Raw genomic sequence first — 22,184 nt, 5'->3', positions numbered from 1 at the left:
TACCATAATCAAAAAAATAAATAGAAGCAATGGGAATGAAAATTTTCCCTGCTACACCTCTACATTTATGCTTCTAAACAATCATATATCCTTTGCAAATGACTACTGATCACACTCTATAGAAGCCTGTTATCACTTAATGGTTCTCAAGCAGGGATTCTCAATCACCCAAGGATATTTTGCCACCAGGGGATGTTTGGCAACATCCGGACACATTTTTCAGTGTCACAGCTGGGAGGTGCTACTGGCATCTAGTAACTGGTAAAGGCCAGGGATGCTGCCAAATATCTATAATGCAGAGGACAGTCCCTCTATAACAAAGAATTATCTCCAAATATCAGTAGTGCTGAGGTTGAGAAAACCTGTTCTAAAGTTAATTCCTGATGATATTTATCTTTATAGTCTTATACTATTGTTTTCATTAAATAACAACCTATCTTAGCCAAATGGAGTTAAACTTTAGGATAAAGGATAACTGTACTCATCTGAGCAGAAACCGGCCCATCTGCAGGCAAGCATCTGCATTACCTATAAGCCAGCAGTGGCTCTCATCAAATAAACTAATTAACTGACTCATTCAATTAAATATAATTTGTTAGGCATCCTGTGTATATGGTGCTGCAAAGAGAGTCCTACCAACCTTCAATAACCACTGGGATTGGCATATCTAACAGTGATGCACACAAGATGGATAAACACACACCTGCCTAATACTGATTTGGTTTTCCTGCTTTTTTCAAATTAAACAGTGAGTAACTTGTCAAAGCTTGCCTGCCACATAAATACCTTCTAATGGATGCCATTAATAAAAATGCAGGTCAAAAATAAAACTATTTTTGAGTTTAGCAGAAACAGAAACAATTTCAGATCTGCCTAGGTAATAGATACCTTTCAAAGTGGGAATGTACAAAGGCAGTAGCATATACATACAAAATCATCATAGAATTTTAAAAGGAGAAGATTCTTAGGATCATAGAGACTGAATACATGCACCTCCCAAGCCCCACTTCCCAGAGTAGAAAGACAAGGTCCACATAGATGGTACAGCCCAGTGAATATGATGGGAAACTGACCTTAAAATGGTTCCCTGCCACATGGATCTGAGCTAAAATGGTGGCCCCAGCGGAGAGAGAAGTCCCCAGCCTAAGCCCCAGCCCACTTCCGCATAACCCCCCCCAAGCCACACCTTGAGCCAATCACCAGATGACACCTACCCCTTCCCCGACTCAAGAAAGTCCCCAACCCATAAAAACCTGCTCAAAACCTTGCTAGGGGCTCAGTCTTTTGGGAAGGATCCCGCTGAGCCCGCCGGCGTAATAAAGCTGTGTTCTCCCTGATCTCTGCGTGCCACTTGAGTTTCTCGGTCCTTGCCGTTTTTCTGCAACAAATATGGGGCAGAGCTGGGACTAGAACCTAAGGCTTCTGACTCCTAGTAGAGAGATCTGCTAAACCCCGCAGTCTCTCCACTTGGAAGAGAGTTTGATGTGTATAGATGGGAACAGGAATTGTGACTGGTGTGATTTAGTAGCTCCCAATGGGAGACTTTTTCTAGGTTGCACTAGTATCTCCTGATGGCGTTTAGAACAAGGGGGTGGCAGCCCTGCTTCCCACTAGACTGATTGGACCATCCATAACTATTTGTAGGGTTCAAGGCTGGATGTCAGGGACCCTGACAAACTGGTGCATGTCTAGGGGGCACTAAAAATGAAAAGATAGCTGGAAACCATGCCACATAAAGAAGAGTGGAAGGAGCTAAGAACTTGAGAAAGATTTAGGGAGGTACTGACAGCTGTCTTTAAGTGCTTTAAAGGCCTTCATGAAGAAGTTTATGGGGTACCAGGTTGTATGTGGGACCATACTGAGAAATTAGGGAAGCATGACGTTTTTTGTAGGGTCAGTTTGGTTCAGTCTTATCTCTCACCAGAGTATCTTGAGACTAAGCCCTCCACCAGGCATGCTGCATGCTACATGGGAATCTCTTAATCGTGTTTGTTGAACTGAAGTAGAGTCATAGCTGTGCTAGATTATTAGGCTCTCCAAACTCATTTCTTCTCTATTTTCTTCTCTATTTTTACTGCCTATTGGAAGACTTGATTGCGAATCAGCTTAGGAGTCAATTCAATAAGAAATTCTCCATGGACTAGATGCTATGCTTAGGCCAAAGTTGTATTGATCAGTAAGTAAGAACTGAAAAACAGAGGCAAAGACAACAGGAACTTTAATACCTTACTAATGTGAAACTCCAGGCGTCTCATGTATCTCTCAATCGTTTTAATTTGCTGGAATTAAAAGAAGAAGTTTGAGAAAGTACAGCCATTTACAGTTCAATTAATCTAGATGTGTCAGAATATCTTTATCATCTCATACTCAAAAGAACCAGAAAAGGCTAAATATTTCCCTCCTATCTGTTGCTATTTTAGAGATTCCCTAGTATTAATTTGGGAAGTATTTTTAAAAAATAGTGAATTAATATTCTGAGAGATAAACTTGAGTTGGTTATTGGAATCCTTGTGTTTCACATCAAGGGAGGCCCATCAAATGGAATGCACTGGATTTCTGGCAGCAGTATCATATTGGAGTATAACTGAATTCCTTTATAACAACATATTTTATTAGCTTGAAGATAAACTGTTTTCCCTCCACATTTTAGTGTTTCTGAAATTGAGGTGCATTTTACAAGTGCCATTGCCTGTGCATTCTCAGAGATAGTCACAGTTATTTATGTGTCATCGCTTCATTTGAGTATACATATTATTATTACATGCATTAAATTTAATTACTCTTTCAAATGTTTGCAAACAGATTATACTATAATTCAGCATTAAAGGCATTGTATATGAAAGGCATGGAAAGAGACAGCATCATATGTAACTAAAAAAATTACATTTAAAATAGGCCTAAAAGCTTTGTTACTAAATATAAAATACAAATTTGAAATGAAAAGAAAGGAGTGTGTCATAGTTTAACTGGAATCATTTTTTTTTCTTAGTGGCACATAAAATAATGGTGTGTTTTCCAATCAAAGATGTCTTTGATTTGATGAAATATGATAGTTTACATTTAGATAGAAGACAGAGAAGGACTTCCAAACACTTTGGAGTTCTGAAACTTTTCAGCACACTGAGAAATCTTACAGCCAGGTGGCATTTTTATGAAAGTGATCTTAAACATGTATTGGATCTGCAGATCATAGTCCTTATTCATCATCTCATTAGATAAAAGCATGAATTTTTCTGGGATTAGAAAAATCATCAGTTCTCTAGTATCTTACTGTTATCTAAGAGGGGATCACTGGCCTCTACTCAAGGACACAGGGTTTTATTTTTCAGTAACACCCGAACACGGAACAATAACTTACCTTGTCTAGGTCATAGAGCACACCCTAAAATAAAAAAAAAGGAGTATCTGGATTAAAACATATCTTTCTCAAAATTGTTACTGAAATTAACAGAGGGTTTTAGTCTGTATTTCTGCGTTGTCAGTGAAATAACGATCAGCCTCGTAAAGTTCACTGGGTTTTTTGATATTTGCTTTAAAAGAGTAAAGCTCCAGGTTATTTTAAATACCAGTAAGAATACTTTTAAGAGTTCCTATTTATTTATACTCCATGTCTCCAGAATTCCACCCAGTCCTCTCTGCCCCTTGGGAGCATTAAGGATTTCACATGCTTTGAGCTCTTCTCTCTTACATATTGAGGGGCATATAAATTCATGTTCATTTTTTAATTTTTTAAGAATAAATAATATAATAAAAGGTAACAATGATATATGTGTTAAAAAAATACTTGCCTTCCTGCTTAAACATGTAAAATTGGTACTTATGGAGGGTCCTCGAGGGTGGTAATGTGCGTTTCACAAATTATTTTTAAAGCAAGTACATTTCCTGTGTGCTCACAGTATCACAGTGGAATCAGTACTTCCCCACATCCCCCATGGAGAGGGTTTTTATGGAATGTTATATCTTTCCTTCCACTCACCATTGTTCTCCAAGGAGGGACACTGGTTGCCCATTGAGGATGCTCAAGAGCATTCAAAAACTCTGAAGGCCATTCCATAAGGAGCTCCACATAGATAGGGGCCATTTACCCTCTAACATCATTAGGATATAAAACCCTTAACTTCTATAAAGCCTTTAACCTCTAGACATTGAAAAAAACAATATGCATTTTAGCACATCTCCTAAAAAAGAAAAAATAGCAGCTATTAATGGATAGCTATACTTCCTGGAAATATGTAGACTTTCACTGGGCTTTCTGATGCCCTGAAACATTAAGATATTATCATTTAGAACTGAACAAAGTCATTTAAAATCGTATATACGTTAGAAACACCTCTCCAACCAGACAAGTTATCAAAATTCATTAGAAAAGAGGAAATTTGCAAGCATCTCAAAGAATGCAATGTGTAGTTCAACTGGCTCAAGTGCTCCTCCAACTTCCCCTAAGTTTATTGACCCTCCTTTCCTTCTCTGACTTCACTACCTGTTACATGTTTAAAATACCAGAGATAAAGCTAAAGTTCTGGGTTCCCAATTCTGTACTAATAATATGCTAGGGAAATTCCAACTTTTCATTTCCTTTTATTATTGAAGGGAAGGGTTATAGGGAGTTTTTTTTTTTTAAGTATTTTTCCCTGATTATAAAGTTTATCTGCATAAACGTGCTTGGAAAACACTTAAGCATATCAAGAATAAAGCATTTCAAATACATCAGGAAGCAGACAGTATTTTGCCCCTTGGATCTGCTTTTCTTGAAGGTTCTTCCTCATCCCCATCCCCATCTAGTAGAAGATACTTAGCTAAAAAAAAAAAAAAGAACATTGTGTTAACATCTTGATGACTGGGTGGTACCTACCAGGCGAGAGTTTCTTCTCATATCTTTTAACTGAGCTGTCAACTTGTCCAACTCCGTCTGGTGAACCTCCAGATATTCACTGCAAAGACAAGACAAGGTATAATTATGAACTTTGTGACTGTCAAGTGAAATCTGGTGTTGCTGACCTTTTCCTTCTGCAGAGATTAAGAATTTGAACCTCGCTCTGTGGAGGGCAGAGTTGGTGGGGAAGAGGCACTATATTTTACCAATTTCTCAACATTATGAAAGCTCTAGTAATTGCATCTGATACTATCCAGATGATCAAAAAGAAGAACCCCCATGAGGTTGAAAGCCCAGAGCAGAAAAAAACAGTGAGGAGGGAAAGGGCCAGAAAACTATGGAGTCCATCCTAGGTCTGGGCTCACAGAATTCTATTTACTGCAATACAACACTGACTGTACATGTGTCACCAAACATTGGGGGGGAAGTCTTATTCTAGAAAAATAATCCCTATTAATATACTCGTGAAGGTTTCAGAACCCTTCTTCAGCAAGCTTTAAAATAGATCTGCCTGTCTACCATGGTTTAAGTGGAACCCAATACTATACAGAGTTCAATATAATCTCATTACTCTTTCAGCTCTCCTTCAATGTTATGGACATCATGTTGAAACCCAATAAATTTCACATTTTTGGGACTCATTTAAGGCTTCCTTGATGATGGTACGAGAATAAAATATCTACTACACAAATAGACATTTAAAATTTATCTCATAAACTTGTTTTACCTTTGACCCCCCACCTTCCCAACATTCTAGAAAGGAAAAAGTTTCAATGCATTGTTAGGTTTCATGTTCTTACTCAAGTCCACTTTTCAAGGCCCTGTAAATCTGTTCCACCCTTTTAGGTTGAGGCTCTTTGGGAGGGCTGTTGTTTTTGTGTCCTAAATTGTGCATTTTCTTCAGTTTGGCCTGAGGCTTCTTGAGAGCAGAGGTATTTTCAATGAAGGAGTTACATCTATGGAAAGAGAAAAGAAATTGTGAGTCTCAGGCATCCAAAAGGATTTGACGAAAGAAATTCCTTTTAATCATCTTGTATTTGTATTTGTGTCTTTTGGGGAAGGTAACATTCCCTTATATATTAATAGATCTGAGCCATCCTACACCAAGTTTTTTGGTATTAGATTTAACTGCTGAAATCTGGAAGCTTTGCTGGGCAGCGGCCTCCCCGAGTCACAGCCTAGCTTCAGGTAACGTGCACTCTGAGTAAAAACATATCATGCCACCGAAACCTCATAGGAAGCCAAGGACAAACCCCCCCAAGTAGAAATAATGAACAGGCAGAAAGATATAAACTAACTGAAAAATATGTGCATTAGGCAACGTCAAGTACAAGCATCTATTAAATTTGACTAGGATGTGAATGAATGCCTTTTTGATAAAGTGCCATAAGTATGACAAATGGCTAATTTGTATACTGTTAAAATAAAGAAAAGCACAGAGCTGCACTGACAGCTTTTTCTTAAGCTTTATTTTTATGGAGCACATTATGTTTAGGTATTACATAAAACTCAACATCTCTGTTAGTGGCAGGGGGGCAGCCCAGTGGTGAGATGGACACCCGATAACTACCACTCAGACTACTGATCTGACTAGGAGACCAAGAGGCCAAACTGCTCCCTGACCCAGCTATCAATTGAAAAGCATGACCTCTGAATCATTAGGTACGTGCTATGCATCTCACAAGTTAATTATTAGTTATTTTCCTCTGCCATCACTGCGTGCACCAAAGCAGACTATACAAATCAAAGCACATCAGGCTCCTCAGAGCATAAGACCTTTATGCTGTCAGAAAATCTGAAAACAAACTTTACTTCATGTTACCTATTTCACTATCTGTGATTTCTTTCTTGAGTTCCCCTAAGTCCTATTTTAGATGAGGGGAGAGTCCAGGGAAACTGGAAGACTAACTTTCCCATGTCTGAATGACATCTGCTCTTCAGAGGTAGTCTTTATTCACTGCATAACTTCATACCAAACAGTCTCCAAAATCTGGATGCAATGGAAAATGTGCTTCACAAAGGGGTTTGTGTGTGGCGGGGAGGTGATTTCAAATTCTATTACAAAGCTATTGTAATTAAAATAGTATGGTACTGGCATAAAAACAGACACATAGATCAATGGAACAGAATAGAGAGTCCAGAAATAAACCGATGCCTATATGGTCATTTAATCTATGACAAAGGAGGAAAGATAGTGTCTTCAACAAATGGTGTTGGGAAAACTGGACAGTGCATGCAAAAGAATGAAGCTTGACTACTATCTTACGTAATACACAAAAATTAACTCAAAATTAAAGATTTGAACATAAGACCTGAAACCATAACACTCCTAAAAGAAAACATAGAAGATAAACCACTCGGACTGGTCTTGGTCATGATTTTTTTGAATCTGACACCAAAAGTAAAAGCAACAAAAGCAAAAATAAACAAGTGCGGCTACATCAAACTAAAAGGCTTCTGTACATCAACAAAATAAAAAGGCAATGGGAGAAAATATTTGCAAATCACATATTTGGTAAGGGATTAATATCCAAAATATATAAAGAGCTCATACAACTCAATAGCAAAACATCAAACAATTTGATTAAAAATGGGTAGAGGACCTCAGGAGACATTTTTCCAAAAACATACAGATGTCCAACAAGTACACGAAAAGGTGCTCATCATCACTAATCATAAGGGAAATGCAATTCAAACCCACAATGAGATATTACTGCATGCCTGTTAGAATGGTTATTATCTAAAAGACAAGGGATAACAAGTGTTGGTAAAGGTGTGGAGAATAAGAAAACCCTTGCACACTGTTGGTGGGAATGTAAATTGGTGCAGCGACTATGGAAAACAGTATGGAGGTTCCTCAAAAAAATTAAAAATAGAACTCCCATATGATCTAGGATTCCCATTTCTGGGTATTTGTCCAAAGAAAATGAAAATACTAACTTGAAAAGATATATGAGATGTGATTTAAAAATACCATGAATGTTTAAATAAAAAAATTTATTACAGTAAAAGACACATTGCTCTTAATCCCCCTCAGAATACTCCCCCATGATTTGAACACACTTATCCCATCGTTCTTGCCACTTTCTGAAGCAGTTCTGGAAGTCCTTTTTTGTGACTGTTTTTAAGTGTGCTGTTGTGATGCCTTGATGTCTTGAATTGGTTCAAAATGTTTACCTTTCATGGTCATTTTGACTTTGGGGAAGAGCCAGATGTTGCATGGTGCCAGATCCAGTGAATAAGGTGGATGAGGACACACCACAATTTTTTTTTTTATTAGTTTCAGGTGTACAAAACGATGTAATAGTTAGATATTTACACCCCTCACAAAGTGATAACCCCCTCCCCCCAATCTAGTACCCCTCTGACATCATATATAGCTGTTACAATTACATTGACTTTATTCCCTATGCTGTACTCCATATCCTATGACTATATATATATATATTAAATTATGGTTGGCATTCAATATTATTCAGCTTCTGCTTCAGGTGTACCATGCATCAGTGGTCAGACATCTACACAGTCCATGAAGTGGTCTCCCTAGTAAGATAAGTGCCCATCTGACACCCTACAAAATGTAATGTTTTTATTAGACAGAAATTGCCATACCAGAAGTGATGTGTGACATGGAGCCTTTCCATTGATAAAAAAATACAGTGGTAAAATACAGTGATAAAAAAATACAGTGAATGCTGCTGATGAGTGCCATCCAATGGAAAGACAGGGATCTTTGATACAGGAAGGGGCGCGCAGAACCTTAGTAACAATGTGTGACAAGTTTCAACTTGTTTAGTGCAGTCAGTTGGTTGTGAGCTACGGTTGAGAGAAGGTGTGTTTTAAAGTGCTGTAAATCATCCTCCATCATGACATTGCTCCGTGTCATACATCGCTTCTGTTATACGGCAATTTCTGCCAAATAAAAACATTACAGTGTGTCTTCATCCACCTTATACACTGGATCTGGCACCGTGCAACTTCTGGCTCTTTCCCAAAGTCAAAATGATTCAGGACATCGAGGCAGCCATGACAGTGCGACTAAAGACACTCACGAAAGAGGACTTCCAGAATTGCTTCAGAAAGTAGCATGAATGATGGGATAGGTGCGTTTGAAGCGAGGGGGAGTATTTTGAGGGGGATTAATGGCAGTGTGTCTTTTAATGTGCTAATTTTTTTTTTTATTTGAACATTCACCGTATTGTTTGATCACACCTCGTATGTATCCCCACGTTCACTGCGGCATTATGGAAGCAACCTGTGTCCATCAACACATGGATGGATAAAGAAGATGTGGTACATATATACAATGGAATATTATTCAGTTATAAAAAGAATGAAATCTTGCTATTTGTGACAACATGGATGGACCTCGAGAGCATTATGCTAGGTGAGATAAGTCAGAGAAAGACAAATACCTATGATCTCTTATATCTGGAATCTAAATAAAACAAACAAACCCCCCCCCCCAGAAGCCATAGATACAGAAAGCAGGCTAATGTTTACCAAAGGTGAGGGCTGAAGGTGGGCTAAATGGGTCAAGGAGGTCAAAAGGTAAAAAGAAAAAACGGTAGCATTTCAAACTAGAGAAAAAAGGACTACCATATATGGTGTTGCAATGGATATATGAAAGGCCTTTACTGTTCTGTAAGAAAATACGTCAATATCCACCCCCAAAATATGTAATAGACTTGCCTTAACTAGTTATTCCCAAAGCAAATACTAAGGGGGAAAAAACTTATGAAAGGACATTTAACCTCATTAGGGATGATATAAGAGACTGGAGAGATTTTTAGAAAATGCTCAATATCAACAAATGTATGAAAAAAATGCAAATCTTTTGTTGCTGGTTAAAGGATAAATGGGTTCAAACATTTGGAGGCACTTTGGTAATATTTATCAAAAGACCTTAGAAAAGGGTGGAGGGGTGGAGGTAGGGAGAGCTATATATGTATATTGGTAGCTTAACCTAAATATTCTGCCATCTTTTTTTTTTTTTTTTTTTTTAGGAGGAGTTCTAAATGCTAGAAAAGAAATGACAGCACTTAATTTTGGTATGTTACATCTTTGGTATATTACATGTGCGTGTTGACAAGGCCACATGCCCACAGACCCTCTTCACAGAATCAAAGCTTGCATCCTTCTCAAGCTGCATCCCAGGAGAGAACCACGCACGACTTGCCTAGATCGTCTCTCCTGAAGGCCGCTGAATCCCGCAAACGACTGGCTTCTAATGATGCCATTGGGCCCTCCCGGGGAGAAGGACTGGGATCCTACAAACATATTTTCTGGGAGTCGGGCTGGTAGTCCTGTAAGACAAGGGAAAGATTATGGTAAATTACAGGCAGGTTCAGACAGAAAACACACTAAACTTGTCTACAGTGAGAAAAGGTGTGACTCGAGGTCTGGTGGGGTGAGTCATGAGGCCGTTAGATGCTAGTAAAGCTTCTTTCTGCCACGTTCTTTTTAAGCCAAAGGGTTCACTTTCGGGAGAAAAAAACAAAAAACATAAAACCACCAAACCTACCTCCTGAGACATAAATAAAAATAAATTACACGCAATTATCAGTCACTTTAGGTATCCTTCAGGTATTTTATTTCAAAATAAGTTTTCAACCATATCTTCAAAAAAGCATAAACATTTTGTAATGTTGACCTTCATTCAACAACAGTGAAAACACAGAAATAGGCCAAGTCAAAGTTTCAGCCAGGTCCTGCATCACATTCAAAACACAGTCAGGTCATAGGGTAGAATTTGACACTTAGAAGTCATAAGACTAAAAACACAAGGTTTCTTTAGAGATGAACTTACTTAAATTTGTTCTCTCTTTTTCTACCCTGAAATATATTTGGAAAGATAAGATTGTATCGCTATTGTGGCAGTGCAAAAAGAGAGAGCGCTCACAAAAGCAGTGATAATCTAGGTAATGATAAGAACCTGAGAAAAGGGGGGCAGTTGGTTAGCTCAGTTGGTTAGAGTGTGGTGCTGATAGCACCAGGGTTGCCGGTTCGATCCCCATATAGGCCAATGTGAGAAAAAAACACAAAACAAAACCTGAGAAAAGAGACAAGAAAGGAAAGAGGAAAATGCAGCAAAAAGCATACCCCAGTTCAGTCACTTGCTCCCTTTGGTAAAGGCTTAGCACGACTGACCAAGATACACTGTCAAAACACAACTTCAGCTAGACAGAAGCCCAAGGTTAGTTCCTCCAGAAGATTAGTTCCTCCAGAAGACTGCCCTAGACTGTTAGGTACTTCTATTTCCTTGAGATCAGGAAGAGTCAGAGCACATACCACTATCTTAGCAGGTGACCTCAGTCCAGAGAAGTGGGGCTCTCAGGAGAAAGGGGAGGCAACTACAATCCAGATTGAAGAATTCCACAGTGGACAGAAACCATGCTGGTGAGTTTAAATAGCCTCAATTGCCCTTTAAAGAAATTATGAAAAAGTTTTAAAGAAATTATGTAAAATTTCTTTTTTTAAAGAAATCATGTAAAATCCTCAGCCTATGAAGAAAGCTGAAAAATGACAGCAGCAGAACTCTGGTAGTCCATCTAGATGTGATGGAAAAGCCAATTTCATTATATATACCCTACTCAAAACTATCCAAAGTAGCTCTGCCAAAGGAAAAGAGGTTTGAGTGAACAGTTTCCCCAGAGAGGACACAGCCTCCTCCCCCATGCTGCTGCAGGTCTTTAAATCTCCTTCGCCCCTCACCACCAACCCCAGCTCTGGGGGTTCTATGCATTCTTGCAGGTATTGGTGCTGACTCACTAGGCAACAGGCTTGCTCTTTGATCTGGGTGGGACGTGAATCCCACCCATTCCGGTGAGGGTGAAGTGGAGGTGTGGAGGAGGGAGGGAAGCATTCTCTAGAATTTTTAAGATAATAAAGTGGAAGTATGTACGTGCAGTAAAATTACCATCTAGTGCATGAATGGCAGGATAAAAATGCAGTTGCAGATAAGGCTCTATGGTTATTTCTCCCCACTCCCCAGGCTCAAAAATAATCACGATTCACTTAAATCCTTAATGATGCTCTCCCAAGTGCTCTTTGTTGCTTACTGAAAGGTCTGTCTACTTTTCATTGAAAACAACTTCTTAGGTTCATAAACCATGCTTGGGCTACCTTTGTGTCACATGCAAACTTGTAATAAATATCAAGAAAACACCGTAGTTTATGTTCTTTCTGTGCTCAATAATTTTATAACCAAAACCCACCTTACAGTCTCAATATAGCAAATTTGATTAGCATTGTATCTCACTTTGTCAATTATTGTTCAATAGGTCTACTGCATCATGGAACTCTTTGATCACAGGAAAAGACAAAAGTATTTGAAATATTTTAACTGTATGATTGTCTTGCATTCCCTAGAAATTATGTTTTTTTAAACCAAAAAGATTTTTTTCTCTTATTCATTGGATCACTAGTTTCAATTCCAGTATTGATGCCTGGCTCCTACTCTTAGGCATTCTGATTTAATTAATATGGAATTCGACCTGGGTATTGGGATTTTGAAAAGGTCCCCTGGTGATTCTGATGTTCAGCAAAGAAAAGAAAAAAAGAAAAAAAATGATGCCGAGTTGGTTGACATTTTAAAACTTAAAATAATCTGCTATAATGTCTCAAATCCAACTTTTAAAATACTCTATTCAGTCTTTTTTTTTTTTTTTTTTTTAAAGAGTTTATTGGGGAAGGGGAACAGGACTTTATTGAGGAACAGTGTGTACTTCCAGGACTTTTTAAAAGTCAAGTTGTTGTCCTTTCAATCTTAGCTATGGAGGCACCCTCCGGTGCCGTTCAGCTCCAATTCCAGTGCCATTGTTAGTTGTAGGGGGCGCAGCCCACCATCCCTTGCTGGAGTTGAGTTGAACCGGCAACCTTGTGGTTGAGAGCCCGCTGGCCCATGTGGGAATCCAACCTGCAGCCTTCGGTGTTAGGAGCTCCAACTGCCTGAGCCAGCCCTACCACTGAATGGGCCGGCCCTACCATTCAGTCTTAAATAAGCCTCTCTTTCTAAAGTTTAAATGTCTTGTTAAATGAATCAAACACAAGAAAGTGAAACATATGAGCTGGATTGTAAAATAACTTTTTCTTCCTCTTTTTCTGTAATAAGTAAGAAACATTCTTGAGAACAAAACAAATATTTGTCCTAGACTCTAAGACTATAAAATGCTTTGGGGTGAGTAAAATCCTCAGAAGCTTTTCATTATTTACACGTTGAGTGGATGACCACTGGGAACATGTCTGGATAACTGCTCTCAAAGTTCTGTTTTGCCTTTCTGGTCTCAGAAATGATGATTATCTATCAGGAAATGATTTGGAGGAGAGCTGGGTTAAGCTGAGATCTCTATCCTGCCATTAACTACCCTAAAGGCTGCTAGCACCACCCATAAAATAAAAAAGGTCATAAAATGAGCCTGTGTGCACCGTTCACACAAAGTTAGGGTCTTGGAGAAAAGAAGGAGTAGGCTGGGATGGAGCAGAGCTGAGCGATTAGGAACAAGAGCATACAAAAACACCTTCCCACCCCTAACTCTGAAGTAGTGGGGAGACTTCTTTGGTGCTAGTCTTTCAGCTTCTGCAGTTCTTCCCCAGTTGCAAGTTCTTTTGCAAGTTTCTGTCATCATCTTTTTGACAACTCCACTCCCACCTCCTGGCACAAGTCTTCAGGCTGCTCTCTGGCTTTCTAGAAGTCCCACACACCCATCTCTGCCTCGCTTCCAGGCAAAACCTCCGTTGAAACTACACTACTCATTTTCAAGCTTTAAGGATTGAAACCGGTTATCCATGCCGGAGTCATTTGCTTTTTAACAGGAGATGCTCCTTGGGACCAAAAGCCTTCACCTAAAGAAAGGACTATAGTAGAACTGCAGTATTACTGCTGTAGGCATGTAAAGTGGTACCCAAAGTTTGCAGGACAATTTGGCATTGTCAATTTAAAATGTAAAAGATACTGGTCCTTTAACATATTACAGCTACTCTTTGGTATCTCTTGTAGAGATAAACTCAAGTTCACAAAAAAGCATATACATGGATGATCATGACAGGCAACATAATAGCAGAAAAGTGGAAATGATATAAATGTTAATCATTATTGGAATGCTCAATATATTATGGCATAACCATGGGATAGAATACTATGTAGCAGTTAAAAACAATATGCCCACCTGACCTGAAGTCCTTGAGTCTGTTTAAATTATAAGGTAGCTCATCAAGTCAGCAGGCAGTTTTTAGAGAAGAGCCCCAAGCCTAGAGAGCAGGATCTGGGGAGGGGGCTGACACAGATAAAATGAGATCAAGGGATCAAGAACTCCCCCCTCACCCAAGTCTCATGCCCTGTTTGGATCAGAAATAAAAGGTTGAACATAAGTACAGTTCAGAGGGAGAAGCAGCCAGCTATCTGGAGAATTTAGCGATAAGCTGACTTAAAAATAAATGCATGAGTGATAGAAGTCAACCTAGGAGAGTTATTGGCAGGATGGGCAATAAAAGTCATTGTCACCCAGCAGACCCAGGTAACAGGCCCTACAGTGCAGCCCATGGTAGTTCTGCCAGTACAAGTAGAAAAAATGGAAGAAAAATGTTTGGAAAGTTCCATCTAGGTGGCAGTTTTATGTCCCATTATATTTTACAAACTGGTGTGGGGACAGAGCCAGGAGTGCAGTTTCCAGGCTCTCAGCCTCACGTGGAAAGGTGCTGGCTCAGGTAGTAAATGGCCATCAACTGTGATTGGATGGCCATCAGCGGTGGCTAGTTGGCCGTCAGCTGTAACCAGTGAGCCACTGGCTACTAATATAACTGCTGTGGCTACGCTAACGAAAAATGGGGGCTAGCAAGAAGATGGTGGCTGAGCTAGCAAGAGGGGATTGCAGTTAGCAAGGTGGATTGCAGCTAGCAAGTGAGGATGGTTGGCAGAGAGAAGTGGATGGAAGGTTGTGGATCCTGTGGCTCCTGCTTTCTGTGTCTCCAACCCAGCTGCCAGCGAGAATATAGTGGTATGACTCCCCTATCTATGGCTCCGTGGGTGTTCCTTTTTGGCCTCACCATCTCCTGTGTTCTTATGTGGGGAGCGGGAGATGAGACCCTGCATAAAACCCTGCATGACACTGGTATTCTGGCTCATACTTTCCTATAAGTTTGCTTAGCCTGAGTGAGCAAACCTGTCTCCCCAAATTTGAACAACTCCTGTAGGGGACCCATAAGTGTTGGCATGCTAAGTGAAGGGTCCTGGTAGCACAGCAACAGGCCAACCTCCTTCAACACCTGCCAGGCACGAATCCTCAAACTGAGCAGTGCAGAAGGGAAGTGTTGGAGCCATTGACTAACCTAGATAGTAGCTGGACAAAGCCTCTAGTCAGCTAAAAAAAATGTCAATACTGATTGTTAAGAGTTAAGTATACTGAGACCCATTAAAAGAAATAGGAATCATTCGATTATTTTTAGTTTTTTCAAGGATGAAAGCACCCTGCTGTATTAGGAAAACACAGAAAAGTAGATAAAAGGCAGGGCAGGGAGGGGGAGAGAAGAATCATACTGTTTCTGTCATCCAAAAACAACCACCAGGACCAGGATAATTTTGGTGTATATCATTGTCTTCAACTCTTCCCTTTCCATTTAAAACATGATAATTTTGAACACGTTGCATGCTAAATTTTGTGTTTTGCTTTGTCTGTCAGATTCTTTTTTTAGAGCTATGTCGAGGGGTTTATAAATTAGCTTTTTTCTTAAACTATTTTTAAAAGGATATTTAGGTCTCTCCCAGATTCCGTGTGCTCCTCTGGATAATAAAAGGAAATCCAACCAGCCTACATTAGGCATTTTGATTTCTGATTTTAAGATATGGCCAAAGTCCAAATGAACCCCTTTAAGGATGGCACGAGCGTCTCTCTTTGGGAAACAAGACAGCACATTCACATCTGCACACTCTTGATGATGTTTTAGATCAAACATCATGAATTTAAAACAACACAATAGCTGGACATCATTGCCCTAACCCTTGTAAAGTTTTTATGGTATCTTCCTCTTTTTTACTTAAACAAATCTTCTATCTAATTAAAAACACAAATAAGTAATTCTGGAAGATCCCCACTGATGATAAAAAATATAAGAGATTTCTGAATGAAGATAGTAAGGACATCTTAGTTCTTGCCAAAGCCTTTCTCATGAGGGGAGAATGTCAACTTAAAAACCAATAGTTGCCACAGTTACAAAGCTATGCCACTTCCACAAGTTAGACTGACACTAGCCATCTGAGATAAGGCAATGACCACTAGGTAAGCTGGTAGGTTGCTGGCAAACAAAAAATTCTATAATCAATTCAAGTGTTTCTGGTGCCAAGGATAGCAGCAGGCAAAGGAGCATGACAGAACCTTTTTTTATGCGAGGCGGGGGATTTCTGGAAGTGTTCTAAAACTTTGTGATGATTATTGCACACCTGTATACATTTACTAAAACTCAAACTGTACACTTACGATTAGTACATTTTATCAAATATATGGTGATGGAAAGAGAATTGACTCTGGGTGGTGAACACACAATGAGATATATATATATATATATAGATGATGTATTATAGAATTGTACACCTGAAATCTATGTAACTTTACTAACCATTGTCACCCCAATAAACTTTAATTAAAAAAAAAAGATTAGTACATTTTATGGTATGTGACTTTTACATCAATAAAGCTATGAAAAATACCATCAATTTCTAGAAAAAGTCGTCATTCCTTCTGCAAGAGAAAGTATACCAAGAAATTGAGACTTAAAAAGGAAAAGCTGAATCAATAAGCAACCACCTGAGGAGCTGAATGCTTTCATGACAAGATCCTTTCCTCCAATGAGGCCACGTGAAATGCAGGACGCTGATCACTTTCTTTCTTTTTTCTCCCCTTCTTCCGCCTCCTCCCTCCCCACTCCGGTTCAAGCCATTGTTTCTCAGTCTACTTGTGTAGGACACAGCTCCCTGGCCCATGCTGGTATTATGTCTTGCAATTCCCCCCCGGCTGAGGCAGTCGGTAGCCAGTCATCGGTCGGCTGCTCACAGCAGCTAGCGGCAGTTCTCGCCGGCTGTCAGCCACCAGTCATTCCTGGCAGCACATGCTGACCTCCGGCTGCTCACGGCAGCCTAACTCCAGAGAGACTCATTGTTCACAATCTTAGCTGTAGAGAGCGCAGCTCACTGGCCCATGTGGGAATCGAACTGGCGACCTCGGCGTTAGGAGCACCACATTCCCATCACCTGAGCCACCGGGCCGGACCCCCCGCTTTGTGTTCTGACTCATTTCTTCAAGCCTGATTTTTGTTCCTCCTCACTCCTTTCCTAACAATGCCATCCTGTTTGTGCTCCCCACATCTTGGTCAAAAGCTGAAGTATAATTCAGGTGTCTGAAAGAGGCAATGCGGACTAGATGTAAATAGCCTGCTAGGCTAAATGATTATTCAAGATGAATCCTAAAAATAGGTGTCTGCTTATTTTATGGTTGCAAGGTACCTATTACAGAAGAGTTGACTAATCTTTAAAAAAAGTAGGTATATTTAAGTCTTTGGCTACTTTCCCCCCCTTTCTTCTGCTTCCCCACTCCCCCCACTCCCACTCCCCCCACTCCGGTTCAAGCTGTTGTTTCTCAGTCTAGTTGTGTAGGACACAGCTCCCTGGCCCATGCTGGTATTATGAACCTTGCACTCCCCCTGGCTGAGGCAGTCGGTCGCTGAGCACACGGTAGCCCACAGTAGCCCACAGCAGCCCACAGCAGCCTGGGGCAGCCCATGGCCACCCAGCTCCAGGGAGAGCCGTTGTTCACAATCTTAGCTGTAGAGGGCGCAGCTCACTGGCCTGTGTGGGAATCGAACCAGGCATCTCAGCGTTGGGAGCACGGCACTCCAACCATCTGAGCCACCAGGCCAGCCCCTTTGGCTATTTTTTTAATGCACTGCTTTAAAATAAGTCAGGGCAATGGTAATATTTACTTCTCAGTTGTTAACACTGTCTGCTAACCAAATGATTAATGCATGCATGATATCTAACAATGACAAAGACAAGTGATGTGACTGGATGAAAAAGTTTGTAGAACAACTCAATATAGATTCACTCCTTGCAAGAAGATAGAAGAAGAGTCAAGATGGACTCTTAGGCAAGTACTAAACTTGCTTAACCTCAAACTGGTTATCTGTAGAAAGAGAGTAGCATTTCCTCCCCATTTTAACAGACACGCATTATAAGGTTCAACTGAGATCAAACTATTATTCAATCTTACCATCACACAGCCACTTAGATATCTTCTAACCTGACTTCCCATTAGCCCCATGGATGGCAGGACTTCTGCTTAAAAACATACATAAAATGAGGAAGTGCTTTACAAAAGGTAAAGTACTTGAGAAACACAAAGATTGCAGTAATGAAGAGTTAGGTTCAACTAACTTAGAAGAAAAAGGAACTCATTTTCAGATCTCTGGAAACTGGTATTGATGGTTCTCTTTCCATGTTTTCTAAGACTCCATCAATCAACACATAATTATTAAGTACATATTATATTCTCAATACTCGCAGGATGCTACCTTCTATCCAAGATCCAAAAAGAACCATAGACTATCTCTGCTTTAAACAGTTGTAATAATTTAATTAGAGAAGATAACATGACTGTACCTAAGCATATGGAGACAATTTGTGATGTAAGAAATAACAGAGAGAAATTTTAAGTGGCACCAATTTCTGAGTGCTCCAAGGAAAGTAGCAAAGTAGAGATGACAAGAATGTGGATTCTCGAGTCAGACAAATCTGTGCTCCATTTGGGTTCTACCATTTACAGCTGTTTGAACTTATGCACGTTACTTAACTTTTCTGAATCCCAATTTCCTCGTTTTACCACAGAGGATTTTTGTGAGATGCAAATGGATAATACACACAGTGCCTGGTAAGTTAATTCTTAATAATAATTTTAAATAATAGTGTTATCTCAAAAGAGAGATAGATAGATAAATGAGACAGAAGCAGTCTGAAAGTTTCATAAAGAAGAAAAAACCAGCTACGTCCAGAAGAATAGGCATGATCTGAACAGGTGAAATCGAGGGATGTGGGAAATGTGCATCTTTTTGAAGATGGTAATTTTTAGATAATTTAAAAGCTGAACTACTCTAAACACTGATAGGACAAAAACAAGGGAGCCCAGTTCAAAAGTCAATTTAAAAAAAAAATTTGATTTTGAAATAATTTGAAGCTTATAAAAAAGTTGCAAAAAAAGTACAAAACTGACTCTGGGTGGTGAACACACAATGTAATTTATAGATGATGTGATACAGAATTGTACACCTGAAATCTATGTAATTTTACTAACAATTGTCACCCCAATAAATTAAAAAAAAAAGTACAAAAAGCTCTCATATATCCTTCACCCAGGTTCATCATTTGTCGACATTTGTCACATTTTACTTTGTCATCCCCCCTTATACACACATATGCCCGTTAATTCCTGAATCATCTCAGAGCAATTTGCATATAAATGTTTATATATTTTTTCTCCTCCCCATTGCAAATGTGATGCAAATGTACTCCAAAATTCATCAATGTGTATTTCCTGAGAACATGGGCAGTCACTTACATAACCTCAGTACAATGATCAAAATTGGGAAATTTAACATCAATACAATTCTATTTTCTAATGTACAGACCTTATTCAAATTTCACTGATTGTCCCAATAATGTTCTGTATATTGTCCCTCTACCCCCATTCTAGGAGCACAACCAGGATAACACTATGCCTTTCCTGTCATGTGTCTTTAGTCTGCTTTTATCTGGAAGGGTTCCTTGGCCTTTAATGTCTTTCATGGCATTGACATTTCCATAGAGTACAGACCAGCTGTTTTATAGAATGTTCCTTAGTTTGGGTTTGTCTGATGCTTTCTCATAATGACATTCAGGCTATGCATTTTTGGCAGTGATGTCAAATAAGTGATAATGTTGTCCTTCTCAAGGTATCGCCTCAGAAGACGCAAGGAGTCACTTGGTCCTATTACTGGTGATGTTAACTTTGGTCACTTGGTTAAGGTGTTGTTGGCCAGTTTCTCCCTTGGAAAGTTACAATTTTTTACCTTTGTGGTTGGTAAGGAGGTACTTTGAGGCTATGCAAATATCTTGTTTCTTTAACACAGGAGTTATAACATCTGTTAATGATTCTTGACCAAATCAATTATTACCATGGTGGTGACAAAATGGTACCCTTTGAAATCAATCATTTTTTCTACTGTATAAAAGCTTTCCTTATTCCTTTTATTTATTTGTTTGTTTCTTTATTGTCAGGTAGACTCATTAATTCTTATTTATTTATTTATTTTTTAACAGGACTTTATTGGGGAACAGTGTGTACTTCCAGGACTTTTTTCCAAGTCAAGTTATTGTCCTTTCAATCTTAGTCGTGGAGGGTGCCGTTCAGTTTCAAGTTGTTGTCCTTTTAGTCTTAGTTGTGGAGGGTGCAGCTCAGCTCCAAGTCCAGTTGCCGTTGTTAGTTGCAGGGCACGCAGCCCACCATCCCCTGCGGGAGTTGAACTGGCAACCTTGTGGTCGAGAGCTGGCGCTCCAACCAACTGAGCCATCCGGGAGCTCAGCAGAGCTCAGCTCAAGGTGCTGTGTTCAATCTTAGTTGCAGGGGGTGGAGCCCACCATCCCTTGTGGGACCAGAGGAGTTGAACTGGCAACCTTGTGGTTGAGAGCCCACTGGCCCATGTGGGAATCGAACCGGCAGCCTTCGGAGTTAGGAGCACGAAGCTCCAACCGCTTGAGTCACCTGGCTGGCCCGATTCTTATTTTATTCAATGGGTTTAATCCCTTAGTGTCATTTGATGCAAAAGCCAACTAACTGTTCCTGAAGCAATTTTTGAGCAGCTTAGCAGAGGGATATTGCCTTTGAACTACCAAATTCTGCAGTTTTGGTAGGAATTAACACACTGAAGGCCTCACTTGGATTATAATTATTTTCCTGAACATCTCCTCTCTTTAAACAAGCTACCATCTTCTTGAGAGTCGGTACCATCTCTCTGTATCAATTCCTTTGATTCATAGTACAGAATGGGATAGAAAAGCATTGACTCTGGAGCCATGCTGACCCAGGTTTCATCCAAGTCACCCATCCTTTCTGAGCTCCAATTTTTCTTGTCAATAAAATGAGGATAATAATACCTAAGTCAGAGAGGTTGTTACCAGGAGAAAATGAGATAACATATGGAAAGGCCTTAGTGTGGAGTAATGGTCTTTCCTATTAACTAGAACTTGCCTTTTGAAGCTGTATCTGACTTTTACCAATGAAATGGAATGTACTAATTACAAACCCATATGTGTTATATAGGTGAAGAGATATACAAAAATAAAGTAATCTGACATTACTGCTCCCCTCTTTCTCTCTATTTTAGTCCCCCACCAAGTAATAGCAGCAGAACATGGTGAAGCTATTTTAAGGGTCTGGCTGAATCATTTGAGGAGTAAAGAAAAAATGTTAATAGCATGTCTACTCACCAGGACAGTCAGTTGTTGGAGCTTCTAGATAATTAGCACCATTTCAGCCTGTGGAAATGAAAACTCTGTTTTTTCTCCCTTTCTGGTGGATTAAATAAATACAGGGAATAGCAGCTGGCCTCATGATAATTAAAAGATAGATGATTCAGGACATAAAACAAGCTAAATTTCACAAAGGGATTGAGTGGATTTTGACTAATGTCGTATTCATTTTAAAATGCAAAGTCCAGAATACTCATAGACCTTCATTTGGTACAAAGTACATATCAAAATAGAACCAACTGTTTCCTGGTTCAAAGGAAAAAAGCACTTTGTACTTCAATGAAGGTTGATGCTATTACCAATAATAAGTATACATATATTTGTAATATATATATGTATATAAATATATACCAGGGTGCCAAAAAAATGTATAAAAGTAGACACTTTGGTCAACACTGCTCAAGCAGTAGTTTGCAGTAATCAGGAGTGTCTGGACACTGATGGTAACCACTTTGAGCACCTCTTGTAATTGCAGAAGTCAAACGTGATTTGTATTCATCTTTTGTTATCGGTATATACTATTACAATTTTAATACAGTTTTCCTTTCTTAAAATGTGTATACAGTTTTTTGGCACTCTGTGTGTGTGTATGTGTGTGTGTGTGTGTGTGTATTAAGCCCTGCAAAACCCATAAATATCAAAAGGGAACAATCTCTTGGGAACATGGTACTTATAGACAGATTGATGCTGCTGAGAGAAAAATATACCCACCACGAACCCTAATTTTTTGACCACCAGATTAAAAAAATAACACTCCAATACAGA

General features: G+C 39.4%; 1 protein-coding gene across 7 annotated transcripts in view; it reads right to left on the bottom strand.

The window, feature by feature from the left end:
- Window positions 1-22,184, bottom strand: part of RIPOR2 (RHO family interacting cell polarization regulator 2) — a 192,079-nt gene that overhangs the window by 55,042 nt on the left and 114,853 nt on the right. For all 7 annotated transcript variants that reach the window (XM_033092499.1, XM_033092501.1, XM_033092500.1 and 4 more), the window contains exons 2-6: window positions 10,053-10,179; window positions 5,674-5,829; window positions 4,853-4,931; window positions 3,359-3,382; window positions 2,226-2,279 (exon numbers count right to left, since the gene is read on the bottom strand). In XM_033092499.1, the coding sequence (XP_032948390.1) occupies window positions 2,226-2,279; window positions 3,359-3,382; window positions 4,853-4,931; window positions 5,674-5,829; window positions 10,053-10,179 (440 nt within the window). The remainder of the gene's footprint in view (window positions 1-2,225; window positions 2,280-3,358; window positions 3,383-4,852; window positions 4,932-5,673; window positions 5,830-10,052; window positions 10,180-22,184) is intronic.

This window comes from Rhinolophus ferrumequinum, chromosome 22 (assembly GCF_004115265.2).
Source record: "Rhinolophus ferrumequinum isolate MPI-CBG mRhiFer1 chromosome 22, mRhiFer1_v1.p, whole genome shotgun sequence".
Taxonomy (NCBI): Eukaryota; Metazoa; Chordata; class Mammalia; order Chiroptera; family Rhinolophidae; genus Rhinolophus; species Rhinolophus ferrumequinum.
The sequence above is the reverse complement of the archived record's forward strand: the minus strand, read 5'-3'. Positions and strand labels throughout refer to the sequence as shown.